Below are 20,322 nucleotides of genomic sequence, written 5' to 3' on the forward strand. Positions count from 1 at the left end.
AGGCTGAGACACCTATTCCCCATTGCTATTCTGGGTTTACACAAATATTTCCAGCCGAACACACTTAAAAGTAAAAAATCACTCCTTGTTCCATGATTGGTACAGATACAGCTGATATTAGGACTACAAATATTTATATAGTGAAAGCTAGTATTAAAATAGTGAAGTGAATTACTCCCACCAGTGTAGCAATGGCATTTACCCAGAACATCCAGGTTGCAAAATTTGCACAGAAACTGAGGCAAGCAGTCTGTCCTAGCCTCTGTGTGTCCTCACCTACTTTGCTAGGACTGCTCTGCCTGCTCAACTCTGCCACACTATTATTACCAAGGCAAGGGAGCAAATATTTTTGAGAAATATCTGGCTAATCTGGAAATCAGTCAGGAGTCAACAGAAAGACACCACACTTCAGCTCAATAGATATTAATAATCTTACTACTTCTTATAGTGAAAAAAGTAATGCAAAGTTAAAAAGTACATACAGGGTGTATTTTCTATGAATATTTATGATGCTATAGCCAAGCAGCATAGTGTTAGGATATCTATGATCCCATGACAGAAAGGGAAGGTAAATACTTAATTACATAATTATTTCTCATCTGAAACAAGTGATGTACATTCTAAAGTGGATATTACCTGAACATACATCCATTTGTTGTGACTGTACATAGTTATGTTGACAGACAAATCTGTGCAGCAGTGTCCAATGAAGGAGCTGACCTCGACCAAACACTTCCTCTGGGGGTTGCACGTCCTTTGCTGAGAATACATACTATGACCCTGACCTCTCCCTCTAAGATCAAATACATAGTGCCTCAGGGATAGAAGTTGGAAAGGCATATCAAATGAACTCAAAACCAGTATGCAATTGTTTTTTAAACTTTCCAAAAATTTCCTTAAAAAATTTCAAAACAAATCTATAAAGTTCCCAAAGCGAATTAAGTCATATGGAATGCAACATAGTCTTAGAATCCCAGGCTGTCATTTAAACCCTTTCAATAACTTCAGTTATATTTTTTAAGCCTGTTTTTAGTTCTCTTTAGTGTACACACACAAAACAGAGGAGATATGATAAAACACATGGTCTGGAAATAAAGATATTTACTCTTTTCAGGTTTAATCTTAAAAGAAGTTCAACTCATTAATAAATTTGTTGATAAATTAATTCCCATATATTTTAAGATATTCCCATTATTCCCATAATTTTAAGATCATTATTTTAATTTTACAGAAATACAAGAAACTGATAAACAGTCATATATTATATGTTCTGAGCAGGCACATGATATATAGCACCCCTTCTTATTGTACAAAGAACATAGTTTTATATGAATAAGCAACTTGTAGTTGCAGTTTCATAAAATAATTTTGAAAGATGTAGTTTCTTAAAAGAGTTTACAAAATTTTGTCTTCCTATTTTCCTCTTGAAATAGTGGTCAGGTCACTGTAAGACACACTCACAATGGCACTAGGTATCCTTATCCCAACTTCCCTATCCTGGAAAAGAACGCCATCCTCTCTGTTAGAAAGTTTTCTAAATGTTTAATAGGAATCCTTTTTTGCAGAAATTTGAACAGTCACTTCTTGTCCTATATATAACAGATTATCCTTTCCTCTTTAGAAGAGCTTTTACTTACAAGACTGTTATCCACAGACCTATTCTCATTACAGTCTTACTTCACAGTAACATTCGCTACTTCCTAAGTTTTCCCTACAAGACAACTTGCAGATCAATGGGTTTAGCTGGTGGCATAAAAACTGGGATAAAAACGCTGTTAATGATCAGGTACATGGAAAAATGCCACATTCTGACACTATCTAGGTTTCTAAAAGTGACAAAAAACAGGCTATTTTTCAATAGTTTATGTCTTCTACACCCAAGACTAGTTTTTTTTCTGTTTGCTAGCTACTGACAGTGCTTTATTTTATAACAGTATTCTAAAAACACAAGTAATGAAAACCATATGCTTACTTGGAAAACATTTTCAGGTCAACAGCAGCTACTTACAGTCTTCCTACAAATCAAACAACACCCACAGACAATACCGTGAAAGGGCACAACAAAGACACTGGATCTTTTCACCATTTTAATTAGTTATACTTGCTTCTTTGGTGAAATCAAAGAACCTCACCATTTGAAACAATGAAACAAACCAAACAAAGGAAAACTCCTGCAATCTTAATGAACTAAGTCCATCAGGCAAGGAAAAAAGATTAACAAAACAAGACAAAGCAGATAAGAATGCTATTAGACAGGAGATTCCCTGAAAAATAACTCATTTGGAAACAAGTAGAGAAATTTTTAGTAATAACAAACAAAATATTTCATGATGTTTTCATGATCAAAGTCTTCTCTTTAGACTATTACAACTCAAACAAAATAAATATTGCTTTACAAAATCCTGCTGTATGGCTTCTGAAGATGCCTAAAATCTTCCAGCTTTGTTTCTGTTAACTTAGCTAGGCACCAGTCCAAGCATAATAGCTACTGAAAAACAAACATTAAACCACCAGTAAGTGTCTTCACAGTTGTACTGTGCTGTAAATATCCAGGATTTTCAGTTTCTAATCTGTTTTCATTCACTGTAAACTAACCCAGTGTTAAATCTTACAACTCACAGGCTCTCTGTCTGATATTGTATTGTTCGTTAGGACAGAGTCCAAAATTCTGAAGTTTTTGATTTTATACAATATACTGCTACTTAGATGGAAGAACAAGCAATAGGATGAGAAGGCATAAGAAAAACATTACTTTCATCCACTGCTGAAAGTCAATACTTAATATTAAATAAGGAAGAATTATGACTGGTTCATTAAACCTTATATATGCTTCATACTGAACAAAGAATGGGAACACAGTGTTTCAGAAGAGCCCTCATTTTCAACAGGTTCTTTTTCCTAAACTCACAGTATTTTGGACATTCAGGCTGTGTGTCTAAAAAAATAATAGTGGAAAAACCAGCTAAGCCCTCCTGCTAGGATGCTTAATGGTAGCTCAATCATTTACAGAAAAAAAAAAAAAAAGTTAATGCACTCTAGCTGCTGGTGATATGTTGATAACAGAAGAAGCAAAAAGTCGAAGACTTAGTGTCACTCAGCTGAAACGCCCACCTTCCTGAAGATGTGCAGCAGATCTGAGTCCTGCTAGGATATCAATCCAACCAACAGAAAAGAGATTCTGTCAGCTCCCATATATTTCTCACTAACCCTTTTTCAATTTGCCACCTCTCAGTCTCTACCCTTTTCATACTTGCTTGTGTTACTGATACATTTCAAAAGTTTTGTCTGTGTCAATGCCAGAGCCCTTTATTTTTGAAGTACTGGCAAAACCCTGCAAATACAGAGCAAATGCAGTTTTCCAGACCAAATTGTACTTCACACTAGAATGCAAAACCATTTACAGAGAAACATCTCCAAGAAGAACAATTTTACCAGCAAAAGAAAAGTTTTGTCAATATAGAAACATATTTGCTAATGGTTTCTGCCAAAACAACTAAACCAGTCAGTGTTAGCACCTCTTCACAATCCTGTCCAGCACAGCTGTGCTGACAGAAGTCTGTTGCATAGAAAACAGCCTCTTTCTCAGTTCCAAAAAGTTTGTCAACCAGATGAATTTTATAGAATCCTCTTTTGAACATACTTGTTTTGGCCTATGCTAATTTTGTAAGCAGTATATAAACCCAGCAGCAACAAGAATGTGCTTTAAGAAGGAAAACTAACCTTTGGTTCTGCATCTTGACACAGCATAACTACATTAATCCTATAGAAGGAGATATTTGAAGTTTGGTAAAACACCCAAGAAGTCCAGCTTTGTAGTACTTATATTTCAGTCACTCTGGATTTGAATACACTTTTTTTGTGCATGGTAAAAAACATTGTTGCCATCACTATTAGAAAAGCATAAATGCTCCAAATTCAAGTTCATTTTGTTTCTCCTCCAATCAAGATCTACCAAGCTTAATTGCTCTGTAACACACCTCAGTCAAATCTTGCTTGTTCACATTTTACTATGCAACCTCTTGGCAAATCTTGTTGTCCAAAGGAGCTGTAAAAGCATATTTAAACGGGTTTAATCATAGAGCACCATGGAAATATGAAAACAAATGGAGACAAAAATACCCACTAGATGCATATTCTGTCTCCAGAAACAGAGAAAGATAGATGACAAGATGAAGAGGCTAAGCCTAATACTATTCTGGACTGCTATCCAGGTTCCAACAGTTTACAGCTGATAGTCTTTCTGATTAAGAAAATAAAGTTAATAAAAATTTCCCAAATCAACTTCTTAGGAGTAAAATACACAAAAAACCTTTGCAATTTTCAGGCACTTTAGTTAGACAGACACTTCAAACTTACCTAATCATAAGTAAAAAACTAAACCAAAAAGAAAATTGAGTATTTTGAAAAACGTTACAATACTTTTAACACACAGTCCCAAAAAATTCAAATCCTATGAATCAAGATTCTAAAACAACTGGTTCTTAAAAAGAAATATGAAAAATATGTGAACAATAAAAGCAGAAGTAATTCAAAGTAGTCCTGTCATCTGTTTGAAAGTCTGATCAGCATTGAAGTCATTGTTTCCCAGTCTTCATCACAATCATTATGACTTTTTTTCAGTAAAAGTAGATATCAACACAAAATAAACCAACTCTTTATTAAAAAAAAAACACTCCAAATAAGTTTCTAATCTCAGTAAAGAGAAAAAATCCTATGTCTAATAGACCTATTTAATGCTTTTCGGTTTTGTCTAGAGAAGCATGAGGTAAACACCTCCTTGCAGATGGATCACCTTTGATACAAAACAGCTGTAAAGATTTAGGAGATCTTCAAAAAAAAAGAAGCAGCAGAAATTAGGATCAACATTTTTATACACCATCAGACAGTACACCCTGCTTTTGTGGCCATGTTTCTGTAGAATAATAATTGGCACCATGAGCTAAGAACAGAAATTAAAAGCTCCCATTGGTCCTCCTCATTTAATTCTGAATAAAGCTGTCAAATGTGGAAGGCTATAACAATATTTTCTTTATTATATATATATATATATATAACATTTACAAAAATTAAATTTCATGTGTTTAGAATTGCAGTTTATACTCTTATACTGAGTACATTACCCTTGGAAGAAATAAGGGCCACAAAGGGCCAATTCTTCAGCATCAGACTGTTTTGGAATGGGTCTCATACCAAGCACAGAGTGGTTTGGGACTGCACAGGTTACCTTCTACAGGACAGAATAAAGGAGAGGCACAAAACTATCTCAACATGTACTGCTAAAATTAAGCAAGTTCTTAAAGCATGATACTTAAGGACTGTTTTCAGAAGCATCAGCTATAGTACTGCTTCACTTTAAATCAATGGACATCTATTTCCAGAATTTCCTTCCTAAAGTTTTGCAGGTACACAAATTATCTTTTGATCCTAAACAAGTACTGTGAGTAAATCAACACTACGTATTGCTACACCATGATAAATGGCTCAATCAGTTTGGCCACAAAAGTAATGCAGCTATAATACTTGAGGTCCAATTTACCATGCTGGTTTAGAGAGAGCTCTTGTTTTTGTTTCTACACACCACTATTAAATAATGTAAATGTACCCTGACTGGCCTCAAAAGTTCCCTTTCATAAAGGAAAGAACCTACATGAACAGATCAAAGTAGTTCTCTCAGGGAATTTACCCAGAAGAACTATCTAGCACCTAAAGCCATCACTGGTACACCCATGCACTGCTGTGGCAATTGATTCCTTTCTTAGCAACAAGAACTGTTTCTTCATTCACAGGACCAAGAGATTTCTTTTTTTTTTTTTTTTTTTCCCCTAAGTTTTAGAGAAAAAGTACTTTTTGGACATCATTGAAGTAGTATTTGGATATATGCATTCTGCCAATTAATTTCCACACGTTAATTAATTTCCAGCAATCATTTTGCTGCTTCACACAGAACTTTTCTAGCTCAGCCAAAAGGAAAAATTGACACAAATACTCAAATGGCATAGGATTAGTTTTTCAGGTTAAGGCACAAATCTGTTTGGATGTCTTTCCTTCAGAAAGAAATCAGATATCTTGAACTTATGAGATAATACTACCTCTTCCACATTTTTTTATAAATTTTAAATTGTTCAAGTTCTGCTTGTGAACATTGTATAATACAAATAGAGATTAAAATTGTCTCATCAGTTTCTTTAGTGGCTTTATTCATATGGTGAAGGTGGGAAGAAAGGAGTAATAGCTTGAAAAACCATCCTACTGCCTGCAAGCTTAAGGGGAACTGGCTCCTTGGCTTTAATTATCACCATGCAGACTTTCAGTCAAGAATTAACTTCTCTGTGAAGTTATGTCTTTACAATATTTAACAGTTGTGCTATATAAGTTAAAACTGTTCCCAATTCTTTCAGAAATTCATATTTAGAATTAATACAATCCAAAAAGACTCAGTCCATTTGATCATATATTTATGGCCACCTCAGGGATCAGAGTAATTACATATGAGATGTATAATAAATTCTTAGAGCTCCTGTATGCCATAAAGCTGCTTCTTTACTGCAGAAGGAACCAGATACCAATTTGTACAAACATGCAGTTTACACTGAGAATTACAAAGCAGCATATTGGTACAGTGCAGAAAGGCACCAAAGTATTCAATATCCATATAATTTTTTTATTTTGTACATTGCACACATAGTCCCAGTTACTTAAATCTCTGAAAACAGAGACAATCCACTTCTCCAACTGTCAGGTCGGAACCCTTATTTTAATTACTATCTCCCAAATTTTTTTTTGAGATTTACTTTTCTTAATACACTCATTCTTTGAATTCCAAGTGGCATTTTGGCTAATTCTATGCAATAAGCAAAGGTTTTTGATGCTTTCACATACTGTCAGAATCTTCATTTCAGAACTGCTGTGTGCAAATGTACAGAACACTTTAGTAAGAGATGGTTAGATGGCCAACCACAGTACTTCCTTCTGATCACAGCAGCATTTCTTTTAAGAAAAAACTTGATGTTCCAAGCTACCTTCCATACACAATGGTTTTTACTTATAGATTGTTCTTCTCTCAACTCTCTTCTACTTTCCACATAGTTTTTTAAATGTGATACCCAGAAGTGGACTTCACCTTCCAACCTTACCAATGTGGAGCAGGGTAGAGAAACAGTCCTTTAGGCCATATTCATCTTTATACAATCCAGTATGACCCTAGTCCTTCATCTAATGATATCATCACTGACTCGTGTTCAACTTTGATCATTTCCTATCCTTATAACCAAGTCTTCTAAGAACCCTCTTCTAACCCAGTGTTCCCCATACTATATTAAAATTGATTATTTTTGATTAAGCACAGTATATTGTATTTATTCCAACCTTTAAGTCTACCCTTCCTCTTTTATTTATGTAAACAATTTGGTCAAGGTAATCTTTAATTTTAATCCTGCTGTGTAAATTGACTCCTTTCAGCTTTGTGGGCTTTCAGAGCTGCATAGAGCTCTCAGGCCACTAAAAATGGACTTTTTACATTAGGACTTCACACATGACTGTGCTGTGTTGACACAGAAACTGTTAGGAAGGGTTCCAATTATAGGCTTCAGTAACAAGAACTGAGCAGAGGCCAGCCCTCCATGACTCTTTTGAGAGTTAGCCAGACCCCCAGGAAATGTTCTAAAGGACAGTATAAGGCTGTAAGGGAAATGATGTCTTCTACCTGTAAATCACCTCCAGGTTCTTCCTGCCTCTCAAATCTAAACCCCACAAACCCCCAGTAGCACACGATGGCATCAGAAATTTGGACTTATCTACATTGCAGTCCATCAGCTATATTAGGCAAAAAAAAAAAAAAAAAAATCCAGCAACATCAGTTCTGAAACATTTTCTTCCATTGTCATGAAGTATCTATAGTAAGCTATGAGACTGCTTCTGATCCTCTTGAACCAAGTTTTTTTATTTCTTGTACATCATAATTTCCTAGCTTTTCTATGAAATAATTACTCAAAAGTGTAAAAAACTTTACTACAGTTAAAATATACAGCACAAGTTTTATTATCCTTATAGAGACAACCAATTGCATTGTCTTTAAAAAATTTGTGTATCTGCTAATTAACTTGTCAAAAAATGGTCTCAGACTATTTTATCTCTAGACCCTGATAAACTTCTCTTAACTGCTCACACAGATAACTTCAAGCTATCAAAAAAAAAAAAAATGGTAGACCTTCCAACTGCATAATGTAAAAATTAACAGATTAGAGAAGTTTAATTTTCTTTTCCAATGCCGGAAGGCTCTATTTTTATTAAATAAAGCTCAGGTAGAAGCTTCATATTTTTCCCCTCCAAATGCTTTATTCAATCATTGTGAGCACTGAAGCTCATACCTCAAGGCTTGCAAACTTGTGACTTTTGTGTTTACTTAAGAGCTGTATGATGTTCACAATTTTCCAGACCTCCCTCCTTATTCTTAAAACACATTAAGAACTACTGGAAGCATGATACCCAGTTTGTTCTGACAATGCCTCTTTTACAAATCAGACAATGCATTTTTTTCCATTAATAGAAAACAATACATTTATTGAAAAAACTCCATGAACATGTTTTACTGAATACTGGTATCACAATACTCAATATTCATTTTTGCACTTTCCAAATTCCTTAATGTCATGGTTTGACACTGGTGCAATGCCAGTGCCCCTGTGAAAATATACCTTCCCCAAATAAGTGCTGTGAGATGCGATGAAGAACAGAGCAGAGCAGGCTCGAGCTTAGAAATAAAGGAAAAAAACTTCATTAACCTACCACTATAATAAAAGACACACACTGAATCCAGAATGAAAACCTTCCAAAACATTCCTCCTCCTCCACCCACCCAATTTCCAACAAAACACAGTAAGACAAAACTTGGACCCTCAATCAAGTTACCACCCTTCAGATAATCAATACTCAGTCCATCAAGGGAGAGAGGACTTTCTCTTGCACCATAGATCCCCTTGGAAACACAGTTGCGACCTCTTTGTGTTTCCATGACACACATGGCACTGCCTGGAAATTATCTGCCAGTGTGACATTCTCCTTCCATGTACAGTGTTCTCACCACTGTGCATGGACCGAGACTGCTCACAGGGCTCCTTTTAAGGATGCTGTGCCAAGGTCCAGAACAACAGTTTCGCATTTTGGGACAACAGTGTCCCCCATTTTCTTCTCCCCTGGGGCCAAGGGTTTTGAGAACTGAGGTTTTCTTCTTCCTGAAGACAGAGGGCATCACCACCACACCCTCCTCAGCTTTTCTCTGTTCACTCCGCTCTTGTCACTCTCCTGGCATCACTGCAACAGGTCACTCTCTTGGCTCCAACCACTGCATCCCCCTAAAAATGCAGTCTCTGTTGCAGGAGAAATTGGTTCAGTCTATGGCTATACAAGAAAAGTCCAGCCAAAAGCCACTCCATCATCTCCTCCCACCTAGGATTCTTATCCCATCTTCTTCTGACATCTCGGGCCCCTGGCTATCTCCCTTCTCTTTCAGATCAAAGAGGATTAATGTTTCACAAGGCGTACTGCTGCACAGCCTCTGAGCCTCTGTCTCTCTCTCTCTCTCCCTCTGGGCCTGGGGGAACGAAGACATCTCAGATTTTCTCCACCTTTCCGCCCACAGGGGCCGACCCAGTTCCAGTCGCTTCAGCCCAGGCCTCCCTCTCCAGGCCGCATGGCTTCCCCTCCCACACCCAGCCAGTGGCTGAGCAGGGCAGGTCTGCACTCTTCACTGACCTAACCAAAGAGAGCTTCCCCTGGGAATTCTCTGCTTTTAACCCCCTGTGTTCTCAAAGGCGTGTCCAGCCTTCAGTGCTCCAATGCCTTCAGTGGTCAATATCCAAATCTGACCACTGGTTGGTTTGACCCCAGCTTCTGGAGAAAACTCACTTCCTTGTCAAACCAGGACACTTAACTAACAAATTCTCCAAATTTTTGCTAGTTTTGATATACTTAAAAGTCAGTGATAACTGTAATTATCAGTTAATTCTTCTAATTTCCAATTCATTCTGCACATCATCCTGCTTGAATTGGCTATTTGAATCAACCAGATGTTTTGCAATGTAGGTGACTTTTTACCTTCCTTTTATTGTTTGGTTTTTTTTTTTTCTTTTCTTTCCCTCAAATTGTTGTGCCTGGGTTTTTTGGGGTTTGGTTTTTTGGGTTTTCTTTTGGTTTTTTGGGTTTTCTTTTGTTTGTTTGTTTTTTGCAATTACAAAAAAAAAAAAAAAGAAAATCCAAAGACCTTTTTTTAGCAACTTTGGGTCACAAATTTTAAAAACTGTTGAACAGATTAATGCTCAAGACCATTCATATAGCTGCTATTATTTAGTTACAACTACAACCATTGCCTGAGTCAGCTTCTGAATACCTGATTTTTGACTAGCATGCCATCAACAAATCATTTACACCATCAAGAACCTATTTCGCTCAATAATTTTTTAAACTGAAGCTATCATTTTTTTGGCAGGTAATCTATACATTTTTATCAGGTAACTATATCCAGACTTAAACAATATAGAAGCCACAAAAACATCAATAATCAGGGGAATGAGTGGGCGTGAAGGCACACCCACACAAAGTTATGTGTAATTTTATGGGCCAGAAACATTTGGTAGGAGGGAGTCTAAAAACTGTACCTAATACAGGAAATTCCACATTTTACCACAGTTAGTTCACAAATTAGAGGGTCTGAAGGACACTTTGGCTAGCCTTTGCCCAGCAGAACACACTGCGGTTGCCTTTTCTTTCCTGTTGAGAAAATACTAGAGACAAAGTAGCATATGCATCAAAACTATAACATTGTCTTCCCAGGGAAAGCCACTACAAATTATCTGTACAAAACAGGATACTGGGAAATACCAAATGCTTGTTCTTTTAAGTTGTTACTAAATGTTATGTAAATGGATGGAGTGAAGAGCTATTTTACTTCCCATAGGTTAACCAGAATCACTCAAGAGAAACAAAGGATTTACTTACTTTTTTTGGAATGTGTTCATTTATGTGTCTTTACAACTTTGCATACATTAAATAAAAGCTACATATACAATAATTCCAGATTCATGCCCATAGAAAACTCAGGTGACCCACAACACTTTTATAAAACTTTTGTTACTCTTTCCACCTAATTTTTCCCCGTTTAGCAACATACTCTTTGTCAAAAAAAAAAAAAAAAAGAAAAGAAAAGAAAAAACAGTTTAGTGTAGTCACCGTGTATGTCAATTCAGAATTAAGACTAAGTTTTTTGGAGTAGAGAGTCCAAATCCCCAAGAAATATAAACTGTTACAGTAATACAAAGTTAATAAAAATATCCATTCCAAAAACTTATCTTCATAGTTACTTTTGGTTGAAACTAAGTATATTTTCATGGCAGATTCTCTACAATTATAGTTATATATAATGACAGATCCCAAAGAGTCATGATCAGTGGCACAGGGTCTAGCTGGAGGCCTGTCACAAGTGGTGTCCCCAAGGTTCAGTACCGGGCCCAGGATTATTTAACTTGTTCCTCAGTGACGTGGATGAAGGGGCAGATGCCTCCTCAGCAAGTTCACTGGTGACACAAAGCTCCGAGGAGTGGCAGATACCACAGAGGGCTTCAAAATGGTCTTCAAAAGGACCTTGAGAGAGATGGAAGAGAAGAACTGGAAGACTGAGAGATGGGCAGAAAGCAGTGCCTGAAATTCAGCAAAGGCAATTGCAGAGTCCTGTGCCTGGGGAAGAATAACCCCTGCACCAGTGCAGGCTGGGGGCCAAACTGCTGGAAAGCAGCTCTGCAGAGAAGGACCTGTGGGTCCTGGCGGACAACAAGCTGTCCATGAGCCAGCAGTGAGCCCCTGTGGCCAAGGCAGCCAATGGTCTCCTCGGGTGCATTTGGAAGAGCATTGCCAGCAGGTCAGCAGGTTAATCTGCCCCTCTACTCAGCCCAGGTGAGGCCACATCTGGAGTGCTGTGTCCAGTTCTGGGCTCCTCAGCAAAAGAATAACATGGAGCTCCTGAAGTGAGTCCACTGGACGTCAACAGAGAGGAATAAGGGACTGGAACATATCCCTCACAAGGACAGGCTGCGAGAGCTGGGCCTGCTGAGCCTTGAAAAGAAAGAACTGATAGGAGACGTGATTAATGTGTATTGATATCTAACAGGGCAGATGCCAAGAGGATGGAGCCAGGTTCTTCTTAGTGATGCCAAGGAATAGGACAAGAGGCAATGGGCAGAGACTGATGGACTGGAAGATGCACCAAGTGACCAAGCACTGGAACAGATTGCCTGAAGAGCTCGTTATGTGTCTCTCACTGGAGATATTCAAGAGCCAACTGGACACAATCCTATGCTGTGTGCTCTAGGATGACCCTGCTTGAACCAGGAGGTTAAACCATAGGATACACTTTCAACATTACCTGTTCTGTGGTTCTGTAATTCTGTATTCAAGTTCTTTCATGCCTAAATACACTAATAAGTCTTTACAGGAGTAAAATTTCCTTAAAAGGCATAAAAGTAAGCATCACATTTATATCGTAAGAAATAAAACTACAAAAAATACTGAAACTAGATTTTTTTAATACCACCAGCAACATACAAAGCAACCTAACTATGATATAAAGTATTGTTTCCTAGAAAAGGGGAGGGAAAAAAACCTGCACAAAAAGAAGAATAATCACACTTCATGTAGATTAGCAGAGCAAAGGGCTGGGGTGGAGAACCTGAGAGGAGTACGTTTCATCATTCATAAGCAAACTGTGAAATTCTTTGAAAACATATTACCTTCAGAGACTTTAGGAAAAAAAAAAACAAGTTTTTATTTGGAAACCATGTTGTCCTTTTAAACAGTGCCCTCTCCTGTTCAGGATTAAACTGTGACTTTCCAAGTGACAGCGTCACACAGACCATAATAGAAACATTCACTCCCTTGTGACCTGTACATGATTTTCTTTAACCATCCAATTTTCCAGAACTTAAACCAATCTCAACCACAGAACTATCAAAATATATTACATTTAAACTAGTTCTAGCCAAGCAAAGCCAGCTTGTGAGTAAGAACAGGCAGTTTGGAGCTCAAGTGTACTCAAAGCAGCAGGAACATTTGGAAATATCCTGGATATCCTCAAAACACTGCAACACAGACTGCAAAGCTGTATAGATTCAATCAGAGTTGTTTGGATAAGAAACCCAGTTTTCAAATCACAGCTTCCAAAGTCCATAAAAGAGACAGTATCTGCTATACCTATGTCTAAACTTTACACCTACATATGGCCCTGGACTTACTGAAAAAAATACACTATATTTCATTTTACTATCACTGTATATAATTTTACTATTTGCAATTGTCCAAAATTTAGAGAGGCAACTCCACACAAAAATTATTCCTGTATTAAAGAAAAATGGCTCAATAAGTTATCAAGTAGCATATTTTCTGATTTCTAAGAAACATGTCACCTAGATTTTTTTTTCTGCTAAAACATGTGACAATTCACCAGAAGCAATCACCTCCATATATGTTTCATTAACAAAAAGTATTTTATGTAATGGAGTTCAATTGTGAATTTTAAGTTGTATAAGAATGAGAAGTTTGAATGCTTTCAAAATTTCTCACAGAATGTTTCAGTTGTTTTTAAAGACAAAACCAAAAAAGGAAGCAGGTTTGTTTTTCTACATTTAAAAACCCACAAATTACAGTTGCTTTCTTAAAACACCAAGAACTTCTGTTCTTTTAAATGGAGACTTGAAAGAGTGGGAGACCTTTTTGCCATGGCTCTGCTTTTTTTTAGTGTTATTTGTTGGCCATCAGAATTCATGAGAAAAGGAGGATAGAAGGGACATACACTACTAGAACTTGGAATAATTAGATTTCATGGTAATACTGTAGTCTAGAGCAAGGAGGGCAAAGTAAATAATAAATGAAAAATAAGATGATAACCTCTCTATGATAATTTATGTACCTACCAGAAAGAGAAATAATGAAATACATACAAGTTATTACATATGTTGTATTGATAACTTATATTGATATAAGTTGTTATATTACATATGGCACATATGAACCATTCACAGCCACAGGACCAATCTGATATATTCTGAAGACAGCTCAACCTGATCTGGCTCACATCAAGCAGTACAAAACAATAATTCTATATAACAGGATTCACAAAAACATTATGCCCTGGGGTGACTTTTTTGATGCTTATATCCCCAATCATCTGTTTTGTTTATGCTGGATAATAAGTCATGCACCTTTAAGACTTGTTCCAAGAGCAAAGCGGGGAGAGAAGAAGCACGGAGTTTGTTATCAGAAACTGCACTTGCTCCCTGCATCCTGGACTGTGCTGTCTGCGGACAGACAGACAGCAGGACAGAGCTCTCCTTTGGTTTTAGTTACTTTTTAGCTACCTGAGGCAGAGAAATTCCCTGGACTGTGGTTTTTATTTTTCTTGGAACTGTTTAAACCTGCTGTGGACTGAAAACCCAGAAGAGCACTGGCAGCTCACACCTGCAGCCCACCGGGCTGAGCCTGGGCTGTAGCATTTCCAGCGCTGGAGGGACTGATAAGAGACTGGGTGAGCTGAGCTCCAGCCCACAAAAAGGACTTTCTGAGTTTGTCATCTCTTCAGATTGGCAAGAGATTTTATTGTTTAATATTGTTCATTTTTTGTGCTGGTGAATGCTTTGCCTGTTAAATAAACACTTTTTTCCACTTTTCTTCAAGGAAATTTTTCCTGAACCACCTAAGGGAGGGGCTGCTTGAATCTGCTTCCTAGAGGAATGCCTTTGGAGGTTTTCTCCCAAATTTGCCCTAAACCAGGACAAATACAACCACAAAGAGTGCAGCACTCCAACATCTGAACCACTTCAAGGATCTAGCAAATACCCTAATCCATAATAGGATAATGGCTATTATCACTGTAACCATAAACACAAAATGCCAGCAGGTGCTGAACCAGCCACTGCTGAGTATAGAGGGACAATCACTATTTTTGTTACAGGCCAGGATGCCATTGGCCTTCTTGACTACCTGGGCACACTGCTGGCTCAAGTTCAGCTGCTGTCAATCAGCATGCTTGGGTGCCTTTCTGCTGGGAAACTTTCCAGCTGCTCTTCCCTCAGCCTGTAGTGCTGCAGGGAGTAGTTGCAACCCAAGTGAAGAACCTGGTACTTCACCTTACTGAACCTCACCCTATTGGCCTCAGCCCATCAATCCAGCCTGGCCAGAACCCTCTACAGATTTCTACCATCCAACAGGCCAACACTACCTCCTAACTTGGTGTTCTCAAATTTACTGTGGGTGCACCCGATCCCCAAGTCCACAACATCAATAACTTTAATAAACAGGACTGGCCCCAATACTGAAGCCTGGAGAACCCCACTTATAAATAGCCACAAACTGGATGTGGTACCATTGACCACCACTGTGGGCCCAGCCATCCAGCCAGTTCTTCACCCAGCAAAGCCTGCACCAGTCCAAGCTGTGGGCTGCCAACTTTTCCAGGAGAATGCTGTGGGAGACAGTATCAAAGGCCTTGCTGTAGCAACATCCGCAGCCTTTCCCCCATCCACAGGGTGGGCACCGGTCATAAAAGGAGATCAGGCTGGTCAAATAGGACCTGCCCCTCAAAAACTGGGCTGGCTGGGCCTGATCCCCTGGCTATCCTGCATATGCACCCAAAAAAAAAACAAGCAAAAAAAAAAAAGCAATAAAAAAACCCAGAAAAGACCCCAAAAAAAAAAACCCAAACACATTTGAATGCAGCAAAGTCAACCACAGCACAAAATAATTAGGAATTGTAATATCTAGAATCACATCACAGAGGTTTTTGAAATCAATCAGGAACTCTTCTTTAATCAGTTTTCTGCCTGATTGTGCCTTCCTGCATGTCACAGATGCATATTTGGTCCTAGTCTGGTGGCATCTTTTAATATGCTTAGATTGAGGCTTTGCTATTTCCTGCCTTAAGTCAATGGATTTATGTTGTTTTTGGTTTTTTTTAAGGGCACTAGAGCTTATGTCTTTATTCCTAAAAGATGCAACACCCTTAAATAGACATTGCTTATTACCTGTTCAGTATCCAAGACTTAAACAACCATAATTTAAGATTTCAAGTTGCTTTACGAATGCCTAACAAACATCACTTAGCTCTTACATCCTAAACACTTTAAACTTCAAGTTGCCATAGTCTATGAATAAGGCTTATGTGTTTTCTGTTATAGAACATAACTGTAAGTTATGATGTAAGTTATGTTAGAGCATTACACAAAGCTCTAAACAACAAGATTATGTGATTTTTGTTCAACTGGCCTTCCAAGCAGTGAAAGCAGAAGTAAGTGACCTAGAAGTATAGAGGTGCTGTTTGATCATATAAGTATATGGTTAGAAAAGCAAAGGCTGACCTGGAGTTGAATTTGGCAAAAGACACAAAAGACAACATGAAAGGATTCTGCAAGCAAATCAGCAGCAGAAGGAAGACTAGGGAGGACATGGACCTATGGCAAAATAAATAAAGGCTGTGAAGGTGGCTGCACTTAATGCTTTTTTGCCTCAGTATTTACCAAAAAAAGATGGCTCTCAGGAATCTTAGGTGCCTGAGCCTAGGGGAGAAGTCTGCAGCAAGGAAGAGTTACCCTCAGTTGAGGGAGCACTTAAAACACATAAAAGTATGCACCCTTGTAGCAAAGGACAACAGCATTTTGCTGTGCACTGGGAAGAGTGTCAAGCAGGCCAAGGAGGAAGATCCTTGCCCCTCTTCTCAGCACTGTTGAGGCCACGTCTGTAGCCCTGTGCCCAGCTCTGGGCTACCCAGTAAAAGGCAGACATCGACTTTATGAGGCAAGCACAGAGTTACAAAGGTAATTAAGAGACTGGAGGATCTGACACAAAATGAGAGGGTGTAGTACCTCACACAGATTGTTTGGATGTAATTTTAATTATGTTTCATCATTATGGGTACAGCAACTAAACAAAAAAGCAAACAAAAAATGTAAATCCACTTGACAAATTCTAGTTGTAAGATTATATGCACAAGGAAATGTGAAAAATATTGTTATAACTAACCATTGACCAACCTAAACAGGTATTTAAACAAAGATTCTCAGCAAGCCCTGAATATAATTGTCTTTCTGCTCTTGACATTTTCAAACATTTTCCACACAAATATGATAAATACACCACAAAAGACTAAAAAGCTATTTGATTTCTATTTAATAACATCCGTATCCAGTAACCAGAAAGCCAATCTTCATTTAATCTGCAGAAATCGAAGAGAAAAGCAGATTTTTAACTAAGATTTTAAAACAGTCTAAAAATATCTGTAACTTCTGCTGCTATTTAATTGCATTTTAGTATTAGACTTTTTATTTTAGGGCTTGATTAAGATTTTGGGGGGTGGTTTTGGTTGACGCTTATTAAGTAGTTTTTTGAACTTAAAATTATTTTATATTCATTTGTATTCAATTATATTGATATTCATATTTTTATATTAATATCGCCATATGTGGGTCTACTTCCTTTTAATTCTTCCCTGCTTTTATAAAGTACATACAACTCTGCTACTGTTACAGTTACTAAACAATAGACTGTAAAAAAGTCACATAAAGCTTCCATAAACAGGTAACTGCACAATTCTGAAGAGAGAGATACTTCAGGACAGTAAAAAATACTGAGATTACCAGATTTAAAATACACAATATGTAAATTGATTCAGTAAAACTGATGAGTAAAAAAAAAAAAAATTTAAGAAATCTCAGTTTTCAGCTAGTTTAAAGCAAAATCCAAGGAGGCCAGCCCATCCTGGCTCCTTTGAAATCAATAGGAACATGTCAGGTTGGTATGGTAATGATACTGAACAACTACTAAGCTGTTGACATGGCTGCTTCCTCAAAAATTTTCTATACCCATTTTTGAATTGAACTCACTTAAACGCTCCATTTAACTTAACTGACATCAAAGTAACACCCTTCCATACAGCCACGTTACTTTTATAACACTTTGACTGAAATAAAGGAAATAATGAACATAAAGAATTGAAAATAAAATACCTGATATTGAACAGTACACTATGTGAGGAGCAATCTTTTTAATGTCTTCATAACCTAGACCCATTTCAGCCAGTTTCCCAGGGACAAAGTTTTCCACAAAAACATCAGATGCTGCTGCAAGCTTTAGAAAAGAAAAGGACAAATAAAATATGTTAATTAGCTCCCAAAAGTTGAATAAATTCCTATGCAATTTAATTTTTAAATCTTGCTAATCAAAATGGCTCTAGTCTTCCTGATAAAACAAAAGCCTATAGAGATACATTTTGCCTGTCAGATTGTGCATTTCTGCAAACTTTATTATTTATTTATTTCTGCAAATATTAGAGATGCTGCATATCTAGAAAGAAGACTATCAAAATCCTAGAGTGATTAGACAAAACTGTGATACAGTTGAACATTATCACATTAATTGATGTGAATGGTATCACATCAATTTCCTAAGGCTTAACAAGTTTACAGAACAATCTTCACATAAATTCTTTCTACCCCCTTGTTCTTAAGAAAAGTGAAGTGATATATCTCCATTATTCATGTTTTCTCCATAAAAGAAATAATTTTAAAATTATTTTTAATATTCAAGTCATTGATTAGAATTCCTATAACAAGACCATATATCCAACTTCATATATATAGAAGTAGAATAGGGAGCCCAACAACACTAAAACCTAAGATCGTAAAGTCACATTAAATACAATAGCGCTGTCAAGTTCTGCAACATGACTTTTTTCATTGCTTTCAAATGAATGACCCAGTCTAAAAATCTATTGATGTTGAGATTAACATATAACCTTTATTTCCTTTAAATTCCATCCTCTCTTATAAAAATTATAAGCAGATATACATATGCAAATTTCACTAAGACTAACACAAGTTGACTCCTGAAGCATGAGAACTACACGTTAAAAGACAGATGTATGCCTTGAGGGACTTGCAAGCTTTCTGCCTGGTAAATTGTGTGGGGTATGTGCGAGTGCACAGGAATTTAAGAAATGTTCCCTGACAGGTACACATGTTTGTGCACCCATTTTTAAGCATAACTGGTGTATTAATTGCTTAATGCTATTTGCAGCCAATCAAGGAATTACAGTCTCTGAAACTGCCATATCACTGTGTAATTAGATATATAGTGTGTTAAACAAGTTCCTATAAACTAATGTCATCATAACAGAAATCACAATGCATTTTTGAAAGATCAGGTTAAGGAGGTTTTATTTTCTATTTAAATCCATCACAGTTCATACATAAATACTTTACAAAATGGTAATGCTACAGCTTTAGCCTAGTTGATACAAGAGATTAAATTGGTTACAATTTGTGTATTGCTTTCACTGTGATGTTATAATCTATGGAAATTACAGTGATTGGATGCCACAAGCCACTGAGGAAGAAAGCATGACATACAGTATTGCAACATGAAAAGCACCATAATGACTTGGGCCCAGTTTAGCAGGATATACACTCTCAGAGAAAGGAGTTTTCAAGACACAGTATCTGTGCTGTGCCAGCTTTGCATTTAAAGTTTTACCTAGAAATAGTTTTTACTGTGTAAAGGTGGCAGTCTACATGTAGCTATGATGCTCACTGAGCCAACAATTCTGCCATTGTGGAAAATTGGATACATCCAAACTGATGCCTTAAATTTTAGCTTTCATATTTTTCAGATTCTGAACTGCATTAGTATATAACTCTGAACTTATTATAATGTGTTAGCAAGTTCTATTCACAGTTTAGTTAGAAAAAACAATCCTTTTCCAGCCCAAGAACCAAGGACATCATTGCAGCTTCAGGCCCAAAAAGTATAAACAGCGAATTAAGGAGAGCAATCTAGAAGGATGGGACTTCATAACCTGAAGCTGTAATGGACAATTAACCCCAATATGTAAATGCACCAAAATGTATAAAACTGAAAACATGTGACCTGTTGTACATCTTGGGCGTAGCCATGGCCAGGCTCTTGTACTGCACAAGCTGTATCCTTTGAAGGCCTTTTTAATAAATACCTACTTTATTCTTTTAACACTGCCTAGCCTCTGTTCTAGGTAGCCTCTCAAGGCATCAAAACAAACTATGTTCTTAAAATGCACAGAGATTTTCAGTCTCAATGGGGTTTTAAGTCCATTGTCAACTAAAATTTCATACTTCATGCCCTAAAAGTCCTCTAAACATCATTTGTATTTTAACACCTACTAACAAAGCAATACAACACAGACCTGACTTGGAGTACTATCTGTTCCAGAGAGGACACTGATAGGCTCAACATCTATGCATCAGGAAATAACCAACA

General features: G+C 37.1%; 1 protein-coding gene across 19 annotated transcripts in view; it reads right to left on the reverse strand.

The window, feature by feature from the left end:
* The window catches only part of SUGCT (succinyl-CoA:glutarate-CoA transferase), a 323,214-nt gene that overhangs the window by 292,843 nt on the left and 10,049 nt on the right, over nucleotides 1-20,322 (reverse strand). For all 19 annotated transcript variants that reach the window (XR_012054643.1, XR_012054642.1, XM_072925952.1 and 16 more), the window contains one exon: nucleotides 18,039-18,159. Coding sequence is in view for 17 of the 19 variants with exons in the window: in XM_072925952.1 (XP_072782053.1) it covers nucleotides 18,039-18,159 (121 nt within the window). In the remaining 2 variants the exon portion in view is untranslated. The remainder of the gene's footprint in view (nucleotides 1-18,038; nucleotides 18,160-20,322) is intronic.

Source organism: Taeniopygia guttata, chromosome 2 (assembly GCF_048771995.1).
Source record: "Taeniopygia guttata chromosome 2, bTaeGut7.mat, whole genome shotgun sequence".
In the NCBI taxonomy this organism is placed as follows: domain Eukaryota; kingdom Metazoa; phylum Chordata; class Aves; order Passeriformes; family Estrildidae; genus Taeniopygia; species Taeniopygia guttata.